Source organism: Myotis nattereri (assembly GCF_964212035.1).
Source record: "Myotis nattereri genome assembly, chromosome: 10".
NCBI lineage: Eukaryota > Metazoa > Chordata > Mammalia > Chiroptera > Vespertilionidae > Myotis > Myotis nattereri.
This window is the reverse complement of record NC_138085.1, coordinates 72,144,389-72,159,672: the sequence shown is the minus strand read 5'-3', so window position 1 is coordinate 72,159,672 and position 15,284 is coordinate 72,144,389. Positions and strand designations below refer to the sequence as shown.

At 41.4% G+C, this 15,284-nt stretch overlaps 1 protein-coding gene across 1 annotated transcript; it reads left to right on the top strand.

The window, feature by feature from the left end:
• The first annotated feature begins 3,360 nt into the window (after positions 1–3,360).
• Positions 3,361–15,048, top strand: SPATA31H1 (SPATA31 subfamily H member 1). The gene is made up of 3 exons (XM_081100795.1): positions 3,361–3,435; positions 3,832–9,529; positions 11,423–15,048. The coding sequence occupies exons 2-3, from the start codon at positions 3,842–3,844 to the stop codon at positions 14,804–14,806; spliced, it is 9,072 nt and encodes a 3,023-aa protein (XP_080956921.1). The 5' UTR covers positions 3,361–3,435; positions 3,832–3,841; the 3' UTR covers positions 14,807–15,048.
• Positions 15,049–15,284: the final 236 nt, after the last annotated feature.

Genomic DNA, 15,284 nt, shown 5'->3' with positions numbered 1-15,284 from the left:
CTTCTGTAGTCTTGGTTAACTTAATACCTTGATACTCTATCATTTTTATTCCTATTATGAAGGACATATCTTTTATTATTTAAAATTATATATTTTCCTACTTTGTTTGCTGCAGTAGAGAAATGCTATAGATATTCATAAGTTCTGATATTTAGAAACCTTGAGTTCTTTTATTAGGTCTGATGGAGAATGTCTTTGATTTTAATTTTGATTGCTTTAATACTTATTGGTCTACTCAAATTATATATATATATATATATATATATATATATATATATATATATATATATATTTTTTTTTTTTTTTGCTTACTTTTGGTATTTTACATTTTTACTAAGAATTTAACCATTTTGCCCTAGCTGGCCTGGCTCAGGGGATAGAGCATCAGCCCTCTGACTGAAGGGTCCAGAGTTCAATTCCAAACAAGGGCATGTACCTTGGTTGCAGATTCTCTGGCCCTGGTTGGGGTGCCTGCAGGAGGCAACCAATTGATGTGTCTCTCTCATATCAATGTTTCTCTCCGTTTCTCCCTCTTCCTTCCACTCTCTCTAAGAATCAATGGAAAAATATCCTCGGGTGAGGATATTTAAAAAAAAAAAAAGAATGTAACCATGTCATCAAATATTTCTCATTTATTAAGGTATAATTATTCAAACTGTTTTCCTTCTCCTTTCTCTTCTCCAATTTCCAAAAAGATTTTATATTTATTTTTGCCTTTTGCCAGGACTTTTATTTTTCTTTTGAGGATTACTGACTACAAAGTGAGCATAAATTAGTATTCCAAACCAGTCTGAGGATAGACTATTGGATAAAATTCTTTGAGAAGGTTGTGAGTTTTCCCCCCACCTATCCAGAGGTTAAGCTTCATAAGCTCAAAGGATATTTGTTTATTTTATTCAGCATTTCCAAGTGCTTTTGTAGTGGGGGATTATTTAGGTCTGTGATATGTAGCGGTCATTTTGAGATAAATATATAGAAAGATCATTTGTAAATATATTAGCCTGTATTTTCACATCAGTTTTCCTATTGTTTGATGTTTTTAATCAATGGCATATTATGGACATAAAAAATATATGTATAAAATCAATTTAAAACTGTTTAAAAGTGCCCTGACCAGTTTGGCTCAGTGGCTAGACACAGCCGTGGGCAAACTACGGCCCGCGGGCCGGATTTGGCCTGTTTGAAATGAATAAAACTAAAAAAAAAGAAAGACCGTACCCTTTTATGTAATGATGTTTACTTTGAATTTATATTAGTTCACACAAACACTCCATCCATGCTTTTGTTCCGGCCCTCCGGTCCAGTTTAAGAACCCATTGTGGCCCTTGAGTCAAAAAGTTTGCCCACCCTTGGTAGAGTGTCGGCCTGTGGACTGAAGAGTCCCAGGTTCGATTCCGGTCAAGGGCATGTACCTTGGTTGTAGGCACATCCCCAGTAGGGGGTGTGCAGGAGGCAGCTGATGGATGTTTCTCTCTCATGGATGTTTCTAATTCTCTCTCCCTCTCCCTTCCTCTCTGTAAAAAATCAATAAAATATATTTTAAAAAAACCAAACTGTTTAAAAGTTAAAACTACCACTGTGCTAGGGGTATTCAACTGAGTAATAAACTGAGTGATTGAATAATGTGGACATTGATGAATTCCTCAGTAATTGTTGTGGAAGCTCTTTTAATATACTCTCTGAGACTGATGTTCTAGTTTAAAGGGAAGGAATAAAAAATTGTTTTAGGACTTGAAATGGTAACAAATGTCATTTTTGCTTTTGAAATGATGGGGAACACCCTTGCAAAAACCCAGGAGTTTACTAACTACTGGTTGGGAAATTCTATAAACCAAATAAAAATGCTATACTTGGCATAATCTGGCTTCTTCCTACCTTTCAGCTTCATCTCTCACTACTTAGTAAAAGTGCACTTGACAATCATGACCTAATCTCGGTGATGTTCCCACGTGCCTGAAATGCTCTTTCTTTACCTAAAAATCTTCTGCTTTTTCTCCAAATGCTAATATAAATGGCAACTTCTTGAGTAATTCTTCCTTTCTCTCCCAAGTAGTTAATGACTGTCCTTTGTATTCCATAGCACTTATATTTCTGTTTCAGCATTTACCACACAGGATTATAATTTATCTCTTTATCTGTTTTCCTTATTAGTGTAAATTCCTACAATACAGGGATCATATTTATCTTTGTAGTCCTGGCACCCCATACAATACCAAGAATTTAGTAAGTACTCAATAAATGATTCATGAATAAATGAATGGGGTGGTAATTGTTACTGTGATTATGGATGCAAATTATGTCAGTATTTGTGTCTATACGATAAAATGCACTGTCTAATTCTCTAACCTAGAATATTACCTGCTTTTTTTCTTTCTTTTTGTGCTTCTCTAGACTTCAAAGCAGCATAGATTGGAAAAGATCCAGCCATTCACAGGTCAGAAAGACCCTATGCTTTCTTCTTCTTCTTCTTTTTTTTTTTTTCTTATGCTTTATTCTTAAGCTCAAGGCTAATGACAGGGCAACTGTTTTTTTTAAGACTCTAGCCTTTAATAGCTGGTGGAGGGCGGGAGGTTGAAATGTTAATGAAAGTAATGTGCTTATTCTCTCTAGCATCTCTACTTCCAAAGAGATGCAAATGGCTCCTTAGTTCTTCCCAGGCTTCCTTTCCACATCTCATTTTGTGCAATGCTCAAAGTATCAGTAAAGAAACGTGGTGAGGTTGGAGAACGGAGAAGGGGTAATTATCAAGAGTTTGGTGTGGAAAGTTTCTGTACCTTTTTTTTCTCCCATAGACATTGGATAGACTCTTTTGGAGGAAAAGACATGTATTATCATCTCTGTTTCCTCCACTCTAAGTCCTATTATTATGATTATCCCTGCTTTCCAATGGCTTCCATCTATACTACACAGTGAAGGCAGCATAGTATAGTTTAAAAAACAAACTCGAGACTTAGGTTAAACCTGAGCTCTACCACTAATTAGCTTTATGATCTTGGGCATGATTCCATTTTTGCTTCCTTATTTGCAAAATAAGGGGTTTGGACTAGGTGATGTCAATGGTCGTTACATTAATAGATTCTTCACCTCTACTCCCAGCTCAACAGTGGGAAGAAAATCTCAGCATGGGTTGCATTAAAACTAATCTGACCAAGTGAGTAAAATCCATCTTCACTGTGTCTATTGTTCCTCTCTTCAGCCTCTTCTACTGATAAACTGTAAAAAGTTAGAGTAAGATACCTGGGACTCTGTTTTTCTTCCCGCTCTATCGTAGCTGTCTCCTTTCTAAGTTAAGTCTCTCTTCTTATTGGTTTCCTATGTCACTTCCATTACACTGACATACTCTTTTTCATCCAGCTTTTCAGGCTTCCCTGAGCAATGGACCCAGGAATGTATACACCGTCTTCAACAGATCTCCCAGCATCTGGAAAAAACAAGGTCAGGGAATGTAGTTTCGGAGTGGGGATTGAAGGTGGTAGAGCTTTTAAGAGGGAGGTAGGAAGGGAGTGAAAGAGAGAGAGGAAGGAAGATGAACAAGGAGAGAGGGAGAAGAAAAAGAGAGTGAGTTAGTTGGATATTTTGGAAATAGGGGAAAGTTCTGGGTTTAATAGAATTTAAAGAACCACTGGTCTATTGATCATTTCTGACTGGGACAAATGTCTCCCTTTGTCCTGGAGGAGGAATTCTTTCCATAAGTAATTAACCTTTTGTTGTTGTTGTTATTCTCCCTCAGTCCAAAATATTTTGCATTTGAAATGGCCATTATTTTTCCCCCTTTCTACTTTTCCTTTTTCTGTTTTGAAGCAAAATGAAACTTTTCTCTTTATTCCTTAGATCAGCTCTTATGGAACCATATTTTCCTGACCTGCAGGATATTTCTTCCTCCACCTCCTGTGTTTGTGTGACTCCGGAGCCTATTCTACCCTTTTGTGACTGTAAGATGACAACATATTCTACTGTGCCCTGCATCTCCTCTGGATCATCATGCAGCAACTCCAATTTGTCTCACTCTTCTGTCTTTTCTGAAGGAATAACCTGGCAATCCCGGAGCCACAGTTTACCTATTTTATCTAAAAAGCAACCACCTGTTTTCAAGAATCAAAGCACATCCCTGCCTCCTTTTCAGCTCTCAGGGCTTGAGAAATCAAAAATCTTTCCAAATTTGGCAGCTCTTTCACCTTTAAGACCTCAAAGCTCTTTAATCAAGTCTATTTTTGAATCCTCAGATTTCTGCAAGCAAGTGAAAACGAAGTATGAGGGAAGGAGGAAGAATCATTTGACATCAGATCATTGGCCAAATTCTGTTTTCAAAGAGAGACCTCGAGTCCCAGGGTGGGCTTCAACCCAGCTCTCTCCTTTGGCTAGGAGAGAGTTAGAGGGACATATGGCTTGGAAGGTTTGTACTTTGCAGAAACAAACAGTGCCTTTGCCTGTGAGGGAATCATGGGCAATGTTGAATTATTTAATTGAAGTACATGGAAGCATCCCTGAACCAGAGAAACCCCAAATCCAGTTATCTATGCCCATTAATCAAAGCACTGAGCAAAATATCAACAATAAATCCCCAGACCTTCCATCATTTCAGCGCCATGTGAACACTGGAGTGGAATCTGTATTAAATAGAACAGAAACAAAAATTTCACAGTCACTTATCCCAGGTAAGCAGTCACAACCTGGTGGTGGCCCCCAAGTCCTTGGATCTAAGCTGGTAGTTACATCAATGGGCATTCCACCTCCCAAAAGTTTAAGAGTTGACATAATTCAAAAGGAAACCACTGTACTGGAGAAGGACCCAAAACCTGTGCTAGAGCTTAATTTAGAGCAGAGGGTAAGAGGTCTTGGAGAAAAAAGCATACAGCAGCATGAGACCCAAGTGACTAATGTCGAGTTGCCTCCAAAGCTACCATATCAAGTCACAAATAGCATAAAGGTAACACCATTGGCATTACTTCAAGTCATGGATTCAATGGGGATGAATCCAGAATCACATTCAGGATTGACAGAATCTGTAGGTTTGTTTCCACAGCCAAATGAAGTTGTGAAACCAATAGAAACAGCGAGTGTAAGATCAAAACCAGCATATCATATAATTGAACCTGTAGAGGTAACCCCAAGGCCTCGGCATCAAGTTATAGAATCAAAGAAGATGACCTCAAGATTACCGAATCAAGTCACAGATAATGTGAAGGTAACTCCTGAAGTACTGCTTGAAGCCATGGATTCCATGGGGAAAATTAAAAAATCACACCCATATATAACAGAATCAGTGGAAATGACCCCAAGGCTACAATATCAAGTTAAGGAGTCAGTGAAAATTAACACATTGTTGGGCCATCAAGTCATACAACCAAGAAAGATGGGTAGAAGGCCACAGCATACAGTAATGGAAAAGGTGAAAATGACCCCAGGGCCACAGCATAAAGTTATTGAATCAGTAGGCATAACTTCAAAGCCACAAACTCAAACCATAAAACCAGTGAAAATTATTCCAGAACCAATATGTCAAAACAAAAGATCATTGAACATGATACCCAGGCCATTGCATCCATTCACAGATGTCATAAAAATAACTCCTGTGGCACTATTACAAGCTATGGATTGCATGGGAATAATTCCACCAGCACAGCCAGATGGTACCCCAGATTCACAGACTCATATTTCAAATTTGACCCTAAGGGCAACTCAACCAGATGATTTGATGTTTTCTAGTTCTCCTACTACTATTGATCCACATGGAATTAGAGAGTATGTGAGTGTACCTTCCAACCTACCACCTAAAGTCATGGAATCAGTAGGGATGCCATCACTTCAATCCATACATTCTCTGAAGACAACCCCAAGGTTGGGGTCATCCACTGAAATAATCATAGAACCACAGTCACAAGTTGTAGAATCCCAGGATTTGACCTCAAAGCCAATATCTCAAGTCAAGGAATCTCTGGAGTTGACTCCTGGGCCATGTATTCAAGTGCTAGACTCCATGGCGATGACTCGACAACCATATACTCAAGGCACAGAATCTATTACATTAACCCCAGTGTCAACTCAAGACTTAGAATCTTTGAGGTTGACCCCAAGGCATCAAATCCTGGAATATCCAGCGATGAGCCAAAGGCAAAGCCATCAAGTTATAGAAACTATAGAATTGACCTCTGACATATGGCTACAAAGGAAGAAATCTTTAGAGTTGACACAGTCACATCACCAAATAATGGAATCTTTAGGGACAATACCAAAGTCACTGGGTCAAGATACAAAATCTATGGGAATGAGTCAAAAACCAGCACATGAAGTTACAGAATCCACAGTAATGACTATTACACCACAGCTGCAAGGTGTGAAAAATATGGGGGCAAAGTCAGTGCCAAAACTTCAAGTTGTAGATTCTATGAAGCTATCCTCAGAGTTGCCAAATGTAAAATCTGAGAAGCAGACCATGGGACCAGGGTTACAAAATATAAAATTTGTAGATATAACCACAGGTTCAATCCCACAAATAGTAAAATATGAACAGCTGATTCCAACTGTGAACTCTATAGAACTGGCCATAGAAGATCAACAGCAGAGTGTAAAAGCTGATAAGCCGAACCCTATACCACAGTTGCAAAGTGGGAAATCTGTACAGTCATACCCAGGATCTCAGCTTCAAGGAGAGAAATCTATCCAATTGACCCTCGGACCACAACAGCAAAGTGAAAAATCTGATGAGTTAGCCCCAGTACCACAGTGGCAAAGTAGGAAATCTACAGATATGACCTCCAGTTCACAGTTGCAAGGTATGGAATGTGTTCATTTGATCCTACCATCAGGGTTGCCAGGTATAAAAACTGTGGAGTTGACCCCAGGACTACAACAGGAGGATATGAAATCTGTGAAGTTGACCCCAAAGCCATGCTTACAAGACGTAAGATCTGATGAGACAGACCGACTGCTATTGCTTCAAGATGTGGAACCTCAAGTGGTAAAATGTAGGAGGTTGATTCCTGAGACACAGGTAGAAGGTATGATATATGAAGGGCAGACACCAGGGATACACATTCCAGGAGTAAAATCTGTAAAGTTGATCCCCAAATCAAATCACCAAGCCACAGAACCTGAAGTATTGACTCCATGGCAAGCTTCAGAATCTTTAGGGATGATTTCAGAGCCAGGATATCAGGAACCAGAAACAAAGTTGACCTCTGACATTTGTCACCACAACAAAGAATCTGTGGGGTTGATACAATCATCTTTAGGAAATACCCCAAGCTCTGACAATGACATTTCTCATAAATTTTTCTCAGAGCCACAGATAGCAGATTCAAAATCTATGGAGTTAACTCCTGGGCATCAGTTGCCAAGTCTAAACTTCTCTGAGTTGACCAGAGGACCACAGTTACAAAGTGTGGAATCTTCTGAATTTATCCAAGTAGCACAGTGGCAAGATGTAACAACTGTGGAGTGGACCCCAAACTCAAAGTTTCAAGGTTTAAAATCTGAGGCACTAATCCAAGAGCCACAGCTGGAAGATATGAAATCTATGCAATTAACACCAAAGCCACAATCGGGAGATGTCAAATCTATGGTGCTAACCCCTGGGCCACAGGTGGGAGGTGTGCAACAAGTGGAGCTGACTCCAGGTTCAGAACTTCAAGGTTTAAAGTCTGAGTTGTTGATTTCAGAGTCAGAGCTGGAAGATGTGAAATCTGTGGCCTTAACTCCAGGAGAATGCCTGAGATGCCCAAGTCCACAGCTGGAAGGTGAGAAATCTGTGGAAACAACCTTAAGCCCACAGATAGATATCAAATCTGTAAAAACCAACCAAGATTCCAAGCTTCAAGGTATAAAATCTGTTCAGTTGCAAGGTGAGAATTCTGTGCCTTTTGTACCAGGGCCATTGCTCCAAGGGCTTAAATGGCAGGGTATAAAACCTGAGGAATTGACATCAGAGCCACAAATGCAATACATGAAATTTTTGGAAATTACCCCATGTTTAAAACTTCAAAATTTAAAATCATTAGAGGAGACTCCAGATCCACTGCAAAGTATAAAATCTGTGAAGCTGACCCGAAGTCTAAAGAGGCAGGTAGATATAACCAGAATACGAAAGTTTCAAAGAGTAAAATCTGTGGATTCAGCACCAAGGCAACAGTTTCAAGGGGTATCAAATGTGAATGTAAGTACTGAGACAGAACAGAATGGTGAGATATCTGTAATATCACCAGAGAAGCAATGTGTGAATTCAGAGCAATTTAAGAGAGGGTCTAAGTCAGAAGATGGGGTGTCTTTGGAGTTAAATCCAGAGCTAAACTTTAAAGATGGAAAATTAGTAGACCTCAACTTTGAGTTACAGTCGAAAGAAATGAAATCATTTGAATTGACCCCAGAATCAAATATTCAAGATGTAAAATCTAAAGAGTTTAAACTTGAACCACAGTTGCACCAAGTGAAACCTTTGATGTTAACTTCAGAACTACAGCTTCAAGGGGTGAAAACTGTTGATTTAAAACAGGAGTCACAGCCTGGATGTATGAGATGTATTCAATGGATACCAGGACCTGAGTTCCAAAATGTGAAATCTATAGGGTTAAATCTTGGGTCTCAACCTCAAAAAGTCAAATCTGTAGAGTTGAAATCTTTTATACAGTCAAGAGATGCGAAATCATCTGAGTTGACTCTAGGGCCCAAAACTCAAGGTGCAATGTATATGGAGTGCAACTCTGAGCCACATTTGCAGAATGTGAAAACCCTTGAGTTGCCCCCAGGATCACAACTGCAAAAAGGGAAATTTTTGGCATCATCATCAGAGCCACAGCATCAAGGTATGAAAAGTGTAGAGCTAAGCCAAGAACCACAGCTTAGAAGTACAAAATCTGTTGAGTGGATACCTGCACTAGAGTTTAAAGGTATAAAATCTCTGGTAAATCTTGAATTACAATCTCAATGTGTCAAACCAGTAGAGTGGAAAACTGTGATACAGTCAAGGGATAGGAAGTCATCATCGACATTGACTTCAAAACCAGAGCTTCAAGGTATACAATCTTTAGCATCATGCCAGGAACATCAGCCTCAGGGTTCTGATTTGAAACCTTGTTTACAGCTTCAGGAAGTGAAACCATTATGGTCATCCCCAGGAACACAGCTTCAAGGTGTAAAGTGTCTTGAACCACAGCTTCTGGAGGTGAAATGTAGGGTATTAAACCAAGGGTCACAAAGTGGTAAAACTATAGAGTCCACCTCTCTACTACACTTGAAAAGTGTAAAGTCATCTGAGTTGGCTCTTCAAACAAAGCTTCAATGTGTGAAATCTGAGGATTTCAACACTGGGTCACAGTGGCAAAGTCTAAAATTTTCTAAGTTTCCACCTAAAATAAAGTCCCAAGATATGAAATCTACAGAGTTAAATCCTAACTCACAGTTGCAAGGTACAACTTTTTCTAAATCAACTATAGGGACGAAGATTCAAGGTGACAAATATACAGATTTCAAACCTGGGTCATTGTTACAAGGTATGAAATCTTCTCAAGGGATCTCAAAGACAAATCTTCAGGATGTAAAACATAAAAAATTAATCCCTGGTCCCCAGATGCAAGTTGTGAAATCTAAGCAAATACTGGGGACAAAGCTTGAAAAAGCCCCATCAGGAGAATTCACAGGCCCACAGTTGCAGGATATAGACTCTTGTAGGTTGCTCATGGATATAAAACTTAAAGATGTAAAATGTATGAATTTAAGGTCTGGACTACACTTGGGGAGTATGAAATCTTCTGAAGTGGTAAAAAAAAAGCTTCAAGATATGAAATCTGTAGAATTGAAACCTAGCCCAAAGTTACAAGGTGAGAAATCTGACTTGACCCTGGGGGGCAAGTTTCCAGGTACAAAATTTGTAGAGTTGGAATCAGATCCACAGTTACAACATATAAAATGTTCTGACTTGGTCATGGGTATAAAGCTTCAAGATATGAAATCTTTGGGGTCCAATTCTAGACCACATTTTCAAGGTACAAAATCTTCTGAAGTGATCCCAGGGACAAAGCCTCAAGAAGTAAAATCTTTTTTTAACTCTGAATCACAGATACAAAGTAAAAAATCCGAGTCAATTCAAGGGACAAAGCTTCTAGATGTGAACACCTTAAGGTTCAACCATGGTCCAAAGTTACAGGGTGGAAACTCATCTGATTTAACCCAGAGGAAGAAGCTTCAAGGGGTGAAACCTTTGAAGTTCAACCCTGGGCCACAGGGACAAGGTGAGAAATCTGATTTGACACTAGAGTGGAGGCTTCAAGATTTGAAATCTGTTGAGTTAAAACTTGTTCCACAGTCACAAGTTGTGACATCTGAGTTAACACCAGAGACAAAGCTTCAAAGTGAAAAATATGTGGAGTTCACCACTAGACCAATGTGGCAAGATATGAAATCTTCTAAATCGACTCCAGGTACAAAAGTACAAGATGTTAAATCTTTGGGGTTCAACTCAGCCCTACACAATAGGATGTTGTCTATGTTGACACGAGGCACACACCTTCAAGGTATGAAATCTATGGAATTCAACTCTGGAGCAAAGTTGCAAGGTACAGAATCCTCTGAGTCGATAAACCTTCAAATAATGAACTCTACAGAGGTCAATGATGGCCCAAAATTTCAGGTTGCAAAACCCTCTGAACTGGCCTTGGAATCAGAGGTTCACAGTGTGATATCTCCTGAGCTCAATGCTGGAAAGCAGTGGAAAGATGAGAAATCTTATAACTTAAATCCATGGCCAGAGCTTCAAAGTGTCAAATTTATGGTGTCCAACCCTGAGCCATATTTTCAGGGTGTGAACTCTTCTGAATTAACTTCAGTTTCAAAACATCAAGGTATGAAGTCTTCTGAATTGAATCCAGAGATTCAAAGTGAGACATCTATGGTGTTCAACCCTGGACCACATTGGCAAGGTTTGAAATCTAAATTGATTACTGGGTCAAAGTTCCTAGACATAGCACCTTTGGAATGCAACCCTAGGCTACAGATGCAGTGTGAAAATTCTTGTGAGTTGAATACAGGGACAAAATTACAATGTGTAAATTCTACTAGATGTAACTGTGGGCCACCCTTGCAAGGTATAAAATCTTTTGAATTGACTTCAGATATAATGACAACAGAGTTCAACTCTGGCCCAAAGCTGCAAGGTGTGAATTCTTCTAAATTGAAATCAGGGTCAGAACTTCAATGCATGAACTCTATAAAGTTTAATCCAGGGCCACAGATACAAGGCACGAAGCCTTCTGAATTGAACGCTGGGCCAGAATCTCAGGGCACAAAGTCTATTTTATTTAATCCTGGATCACATTTGCAAGGTGTAAAATCTTCAAAATTAACTCCAGGGATAAAGTTTCCAGAAGGCCAAGTTTTGCAGAACCACCTTGGGTCACAGCAACAAGCTGGACACTCTGTTTTGGACCCTCAGTTAAATGGTACAAAATCTGTGTTATATGAATCAGAGCCACTGTTTGAAGATACAAAGTCTGTGAAGACGAACAAAGAGCCATTGCTTTGTGGTGCAAATTCTGTGAACTTGATTTCAGGCTCTGAGATGCAGGACTTAAAATGTGAGGTGTTTGCACTAGAATCATGTTTTCAAAAAGTGAAATCTGTGGAGTTAAATCCACAGTCAAATACTGAAGTGAAATCTGCAGAACTAACCTCACAGCCAACATCTCCATTTGAGGATGTGACTCATGAACAAGGGCATCAGGCTGTGAAATCTATGGGGATAAAAATAAGGCCTCCTCAAGTTATAGAATCTGAGGATTTGAAGTTAAGACAGGTATATCAGAAGGGGGACTCTGAGGGGTTAACATCAGGAGAAGAGTTACAAATAAGGAATTATTTCTCTAGGCTTCTACACAACTCTTCAAACTCGGTCATCTCAAGTTCTGCCAAAACAACATCTGAATTAGGTCTTTGGGATTCTGAGATGACAGAAGTATCAAGAGCGTTGGATATAAAAAACCTTTGGACAGATATTTTGCAGCCTAAAGAGTCCTTTATAGATCCTGCTTCAACTTTTCCCTTTTTCTTTCATAACCAACTCTCTGAGAAGACAACTAACACTGTAGAAACCTCCCATTCTGAGATCCCATGGGTGTATACCGTATTTCAGGAAAGGGTTCAACCGAGGCAGGTAGCAGAGTTAGAGAACTCACTCCAGGGCCTCTCCCAACATCCACCACAAAGCTGGAGATCACCATCTAAGACCTTCCAGGCAGGATCAGGGGCTCGAAGAGGATTAACCTGGTCTGTCCTGGGAAGACAACAGAATGTCTGGGAGCGTCACTCCTGGAAGCAGAGACTACCTAGAAAGTATCTCTCCAATATGCTAATGTTGGGGAATGTCTTGGGAACCACTATGGGAAGGAAGCTTTGTTCTCAACCATCTGTAACAGAAAGGTCTACTGCTGATACCTGTCAGTCTATTCAGAATTTATTTGGGGTTCCTGCTGAATTGATGGAATTTTCCCAGAGTCTGCTAGAGACGGGTCGAGGCACTATTTTTCAGGCTTCAATGGTCAAAAACTACATTCAGAGACATACTTCATGCCATGGTCATGAGAAAGGAATGGCCTTAAGGGTATGGACACGTGGTTCTATGTCCTCCATAATACAGCAATACTCTGGCACTAGAGTGAGAATAAAGAAAACAAACTCAAAGCTCAATGATATACCCCAGGAAGCCATTCAGCACAGTCCTGTTTCATATACAGAGGGTCAGCTTCCTGACCCAGTAGAGTCAGAGTCTTCCTTCAATATATTTTTCACTGTGAAAGGTCCTGTTCCAGTGGAAGAGAGTGAGAACTCACAGAGAGATTCACAGACAAGGATTTTTGAGTCCCAACACCCACTGGAGCCAAGTTTTCTTTCCCAGGCCCAGGCTGACCTCTCAGAACAGTTCCAATTGCTAAAAGATCTGCAGCTAAAAATAGCAGCAAAACTGTTAAGGAGTCAAATACCTCACAATGTACCTCCACCTCTCACTTCAGGTCTGGTCCTAAAATACCCTATCTGCCTACAGTGTGGCCGATGTTCAGGATTTAATTGTCATAAATTACAGACTACTTTTGGACCTTATCTTCTTATCTATCCACAGCTCCACCTCGTAAGCACTCCTGAAGGCCATGGAGAGATCAGATTGCGTCTTGGCTTTAGGTTACGAATTGGAAAAAGATCCCAAGTTCCAAAGTATTATAGAAGAGACAGACCCTTGACACCTAGGAGCCCTAGATCAGCAGCTAAAATCTGTAATCAAGCTTCCAAGAATCCTGCTTCTACCATAGATTTCCTGTCTCAGTCTTCCCAGTCTCCTGCTTCTGTGCAAGTCCACATTATCCCTGACTTAGAAGGACAGACAGATATTAGAGAGCCTGGGCACTATGAATTCACTGAAGTTCACTCGTTATCAGAGAGTGACTCTGAAAGCAATCAGGATGAAGAGTGGACTAAGGTGAGAAGCAAAAATGCCCATGATTCAAAAAATCCAATGGAAAGAATCAACAAGAGATTTAGAACACAAAACAAAAAGTCCTATACAAACAGTAGAACCATAATGCAGAGTCTCTCTAGGAAATTACCATCCCAGTTGAAAGGGAAAAGGAATGGAGCATCTCAGGCAGCTACTGCCTCTTTAAAAAGGCACCCCAAGAAACCCTCCCAACCCAAATTCATTAAACTGCTCTTTCAGGGACTAAGAAAGGCATTCCAAACCGCACGCAGAATTATGGCATTTGTTGGGCCAAAGCCTGAGGACAGGACAAGGGCGGACCATTTGTGGTCGAGCAAAAACTGCCAACCAGAACAAAAAGCCTCTGACTATAGTTCACAAGGAGATAGCGAAAGAGACAGGATGCCAGTTGTCAAGCTAAAGCCAACAGACCCAACCACTGAACAGGAGAGCATGCCCTGGGAAGAATTAGAACAGTTCTGCTCAGCACAACCACCAAAAACAGATAGCTCTTTCCAATCCACACCTTCCCCACTGCCCAGGTGCAGAGTTTCCCAAAGAAGTATCACCACAATCAGACACCCTTTGGGTGCTGTTCAGAATGAGAGTGGCAGCAGGCCTAAGGAAAACTGGTATGGAAAAGAAATCTCTAGCCCAGAGTCCAAAAGAGGAATCCCAGTTCAGGCCCAAGGGAGACTCCTACATGGAACCCCTAAGAAGAGAACCTCCTACAGTGACTTGAAAGAGATACTCATGCCTAGGAAACCAAACCACCACAGCTTCCATCGGGAAAGAGCCCCATGTGATTTCTTTGACAGAAGCCATAGTAGTCCCTCTCCGAGGAGACATCGCAATCCCTCTGGGAGAAGCCATCGCAGTCTGTCTCGGAGGAGATATCTCAGTCCACCTCGGAGAAGCCATCACAGTCCCTCTGGGAGGAGCCATCTCAGTCCACCTCGGAGAAGCCATCACAGTCCCTCTCAGAGGAGACATCGCAGTCCCTCTGGGAGGAGCCATCTCAGTCCACCTCGGAGGAGACATCCCAGTCCCTCTGCGAGGAGTCATCAAAGTTCTTTTCAGATGAGCCATCCGAGCTCCTTGGAGCGGAGATGCCGCAGTCCCTCTGAGCGGAGATGCCGCAGACTCTCTGCGAGGAGAAACCACAGCCCCTCTGAGAGGAGAGGACATAGTCATGCTGAGAGGGGCAGACACAGTCCATCTGAGAAAACCCATGGGAGGCCCTCGGAGAGAACGCACAGGCGCCCCAAGGAGAGACTCAGACACAGCTCGCGTTGGGAGAGGCCCAGACATACTTTTCCTAAAGATTTCATGAGATACTCAAATATCTCCTAGGGATCACACACAAAAAAGCCCCCCCAAGCAGGGCAAATTGGGAGCCCTGAAGGAAGCAGATGAGATGTCCGCCCCCATTATTCATTTATCCCCTCAAGTCTTCACCAAGCTCGCCTTTCCGGGCTTCTTTCCTGCTCAGCCAACGGACCCCAATTCTTGCATCCTCAGCAATGAACGAGCCTATGCCTCTCTACCCGGGGGAATGGGTCTGCCATTTCCGATAAATAAAGGGGCAATAATTAACCTCCTGTGCATCTAGAAAGACCACTCGTCGTGCTGGGAATGGAGGGTGGGCATGACGGAGAGGGAGGGGGTCCTGAGGCCAGGTTACGGCTCCACTGCTCCCCGGGGTCCCACCACGCAGTCCTGGGGCGGGGTCTCCGAGGCATTGGAGAGCGGCTCGTCACGTGACGCGCGGCGGCGGCAGAAGCCCCCTCGGAAGCCGCCCGGCGGAAGTGGGCGTGCGGGCCGGAGTCGC

What these genes read in the sequence shown, in the direction of transcription:
- SPATA31H1 (XM_081100795.1), top strand. Translation starts at nt 3,842, where the DNA reads ATGGAACCATATTTTCCTGACCTGCAGGATATTTCTTCCTCCACCTCC. An exon ending in CAAAGACAAATCTTCAGGAT is followed by an intron (nt 9,530 to 11,422) that starts GTAAAACATAAA and finishes TTGGACCCTCAG; the next exon opens with TTAAATGGTACAAAATCTGT.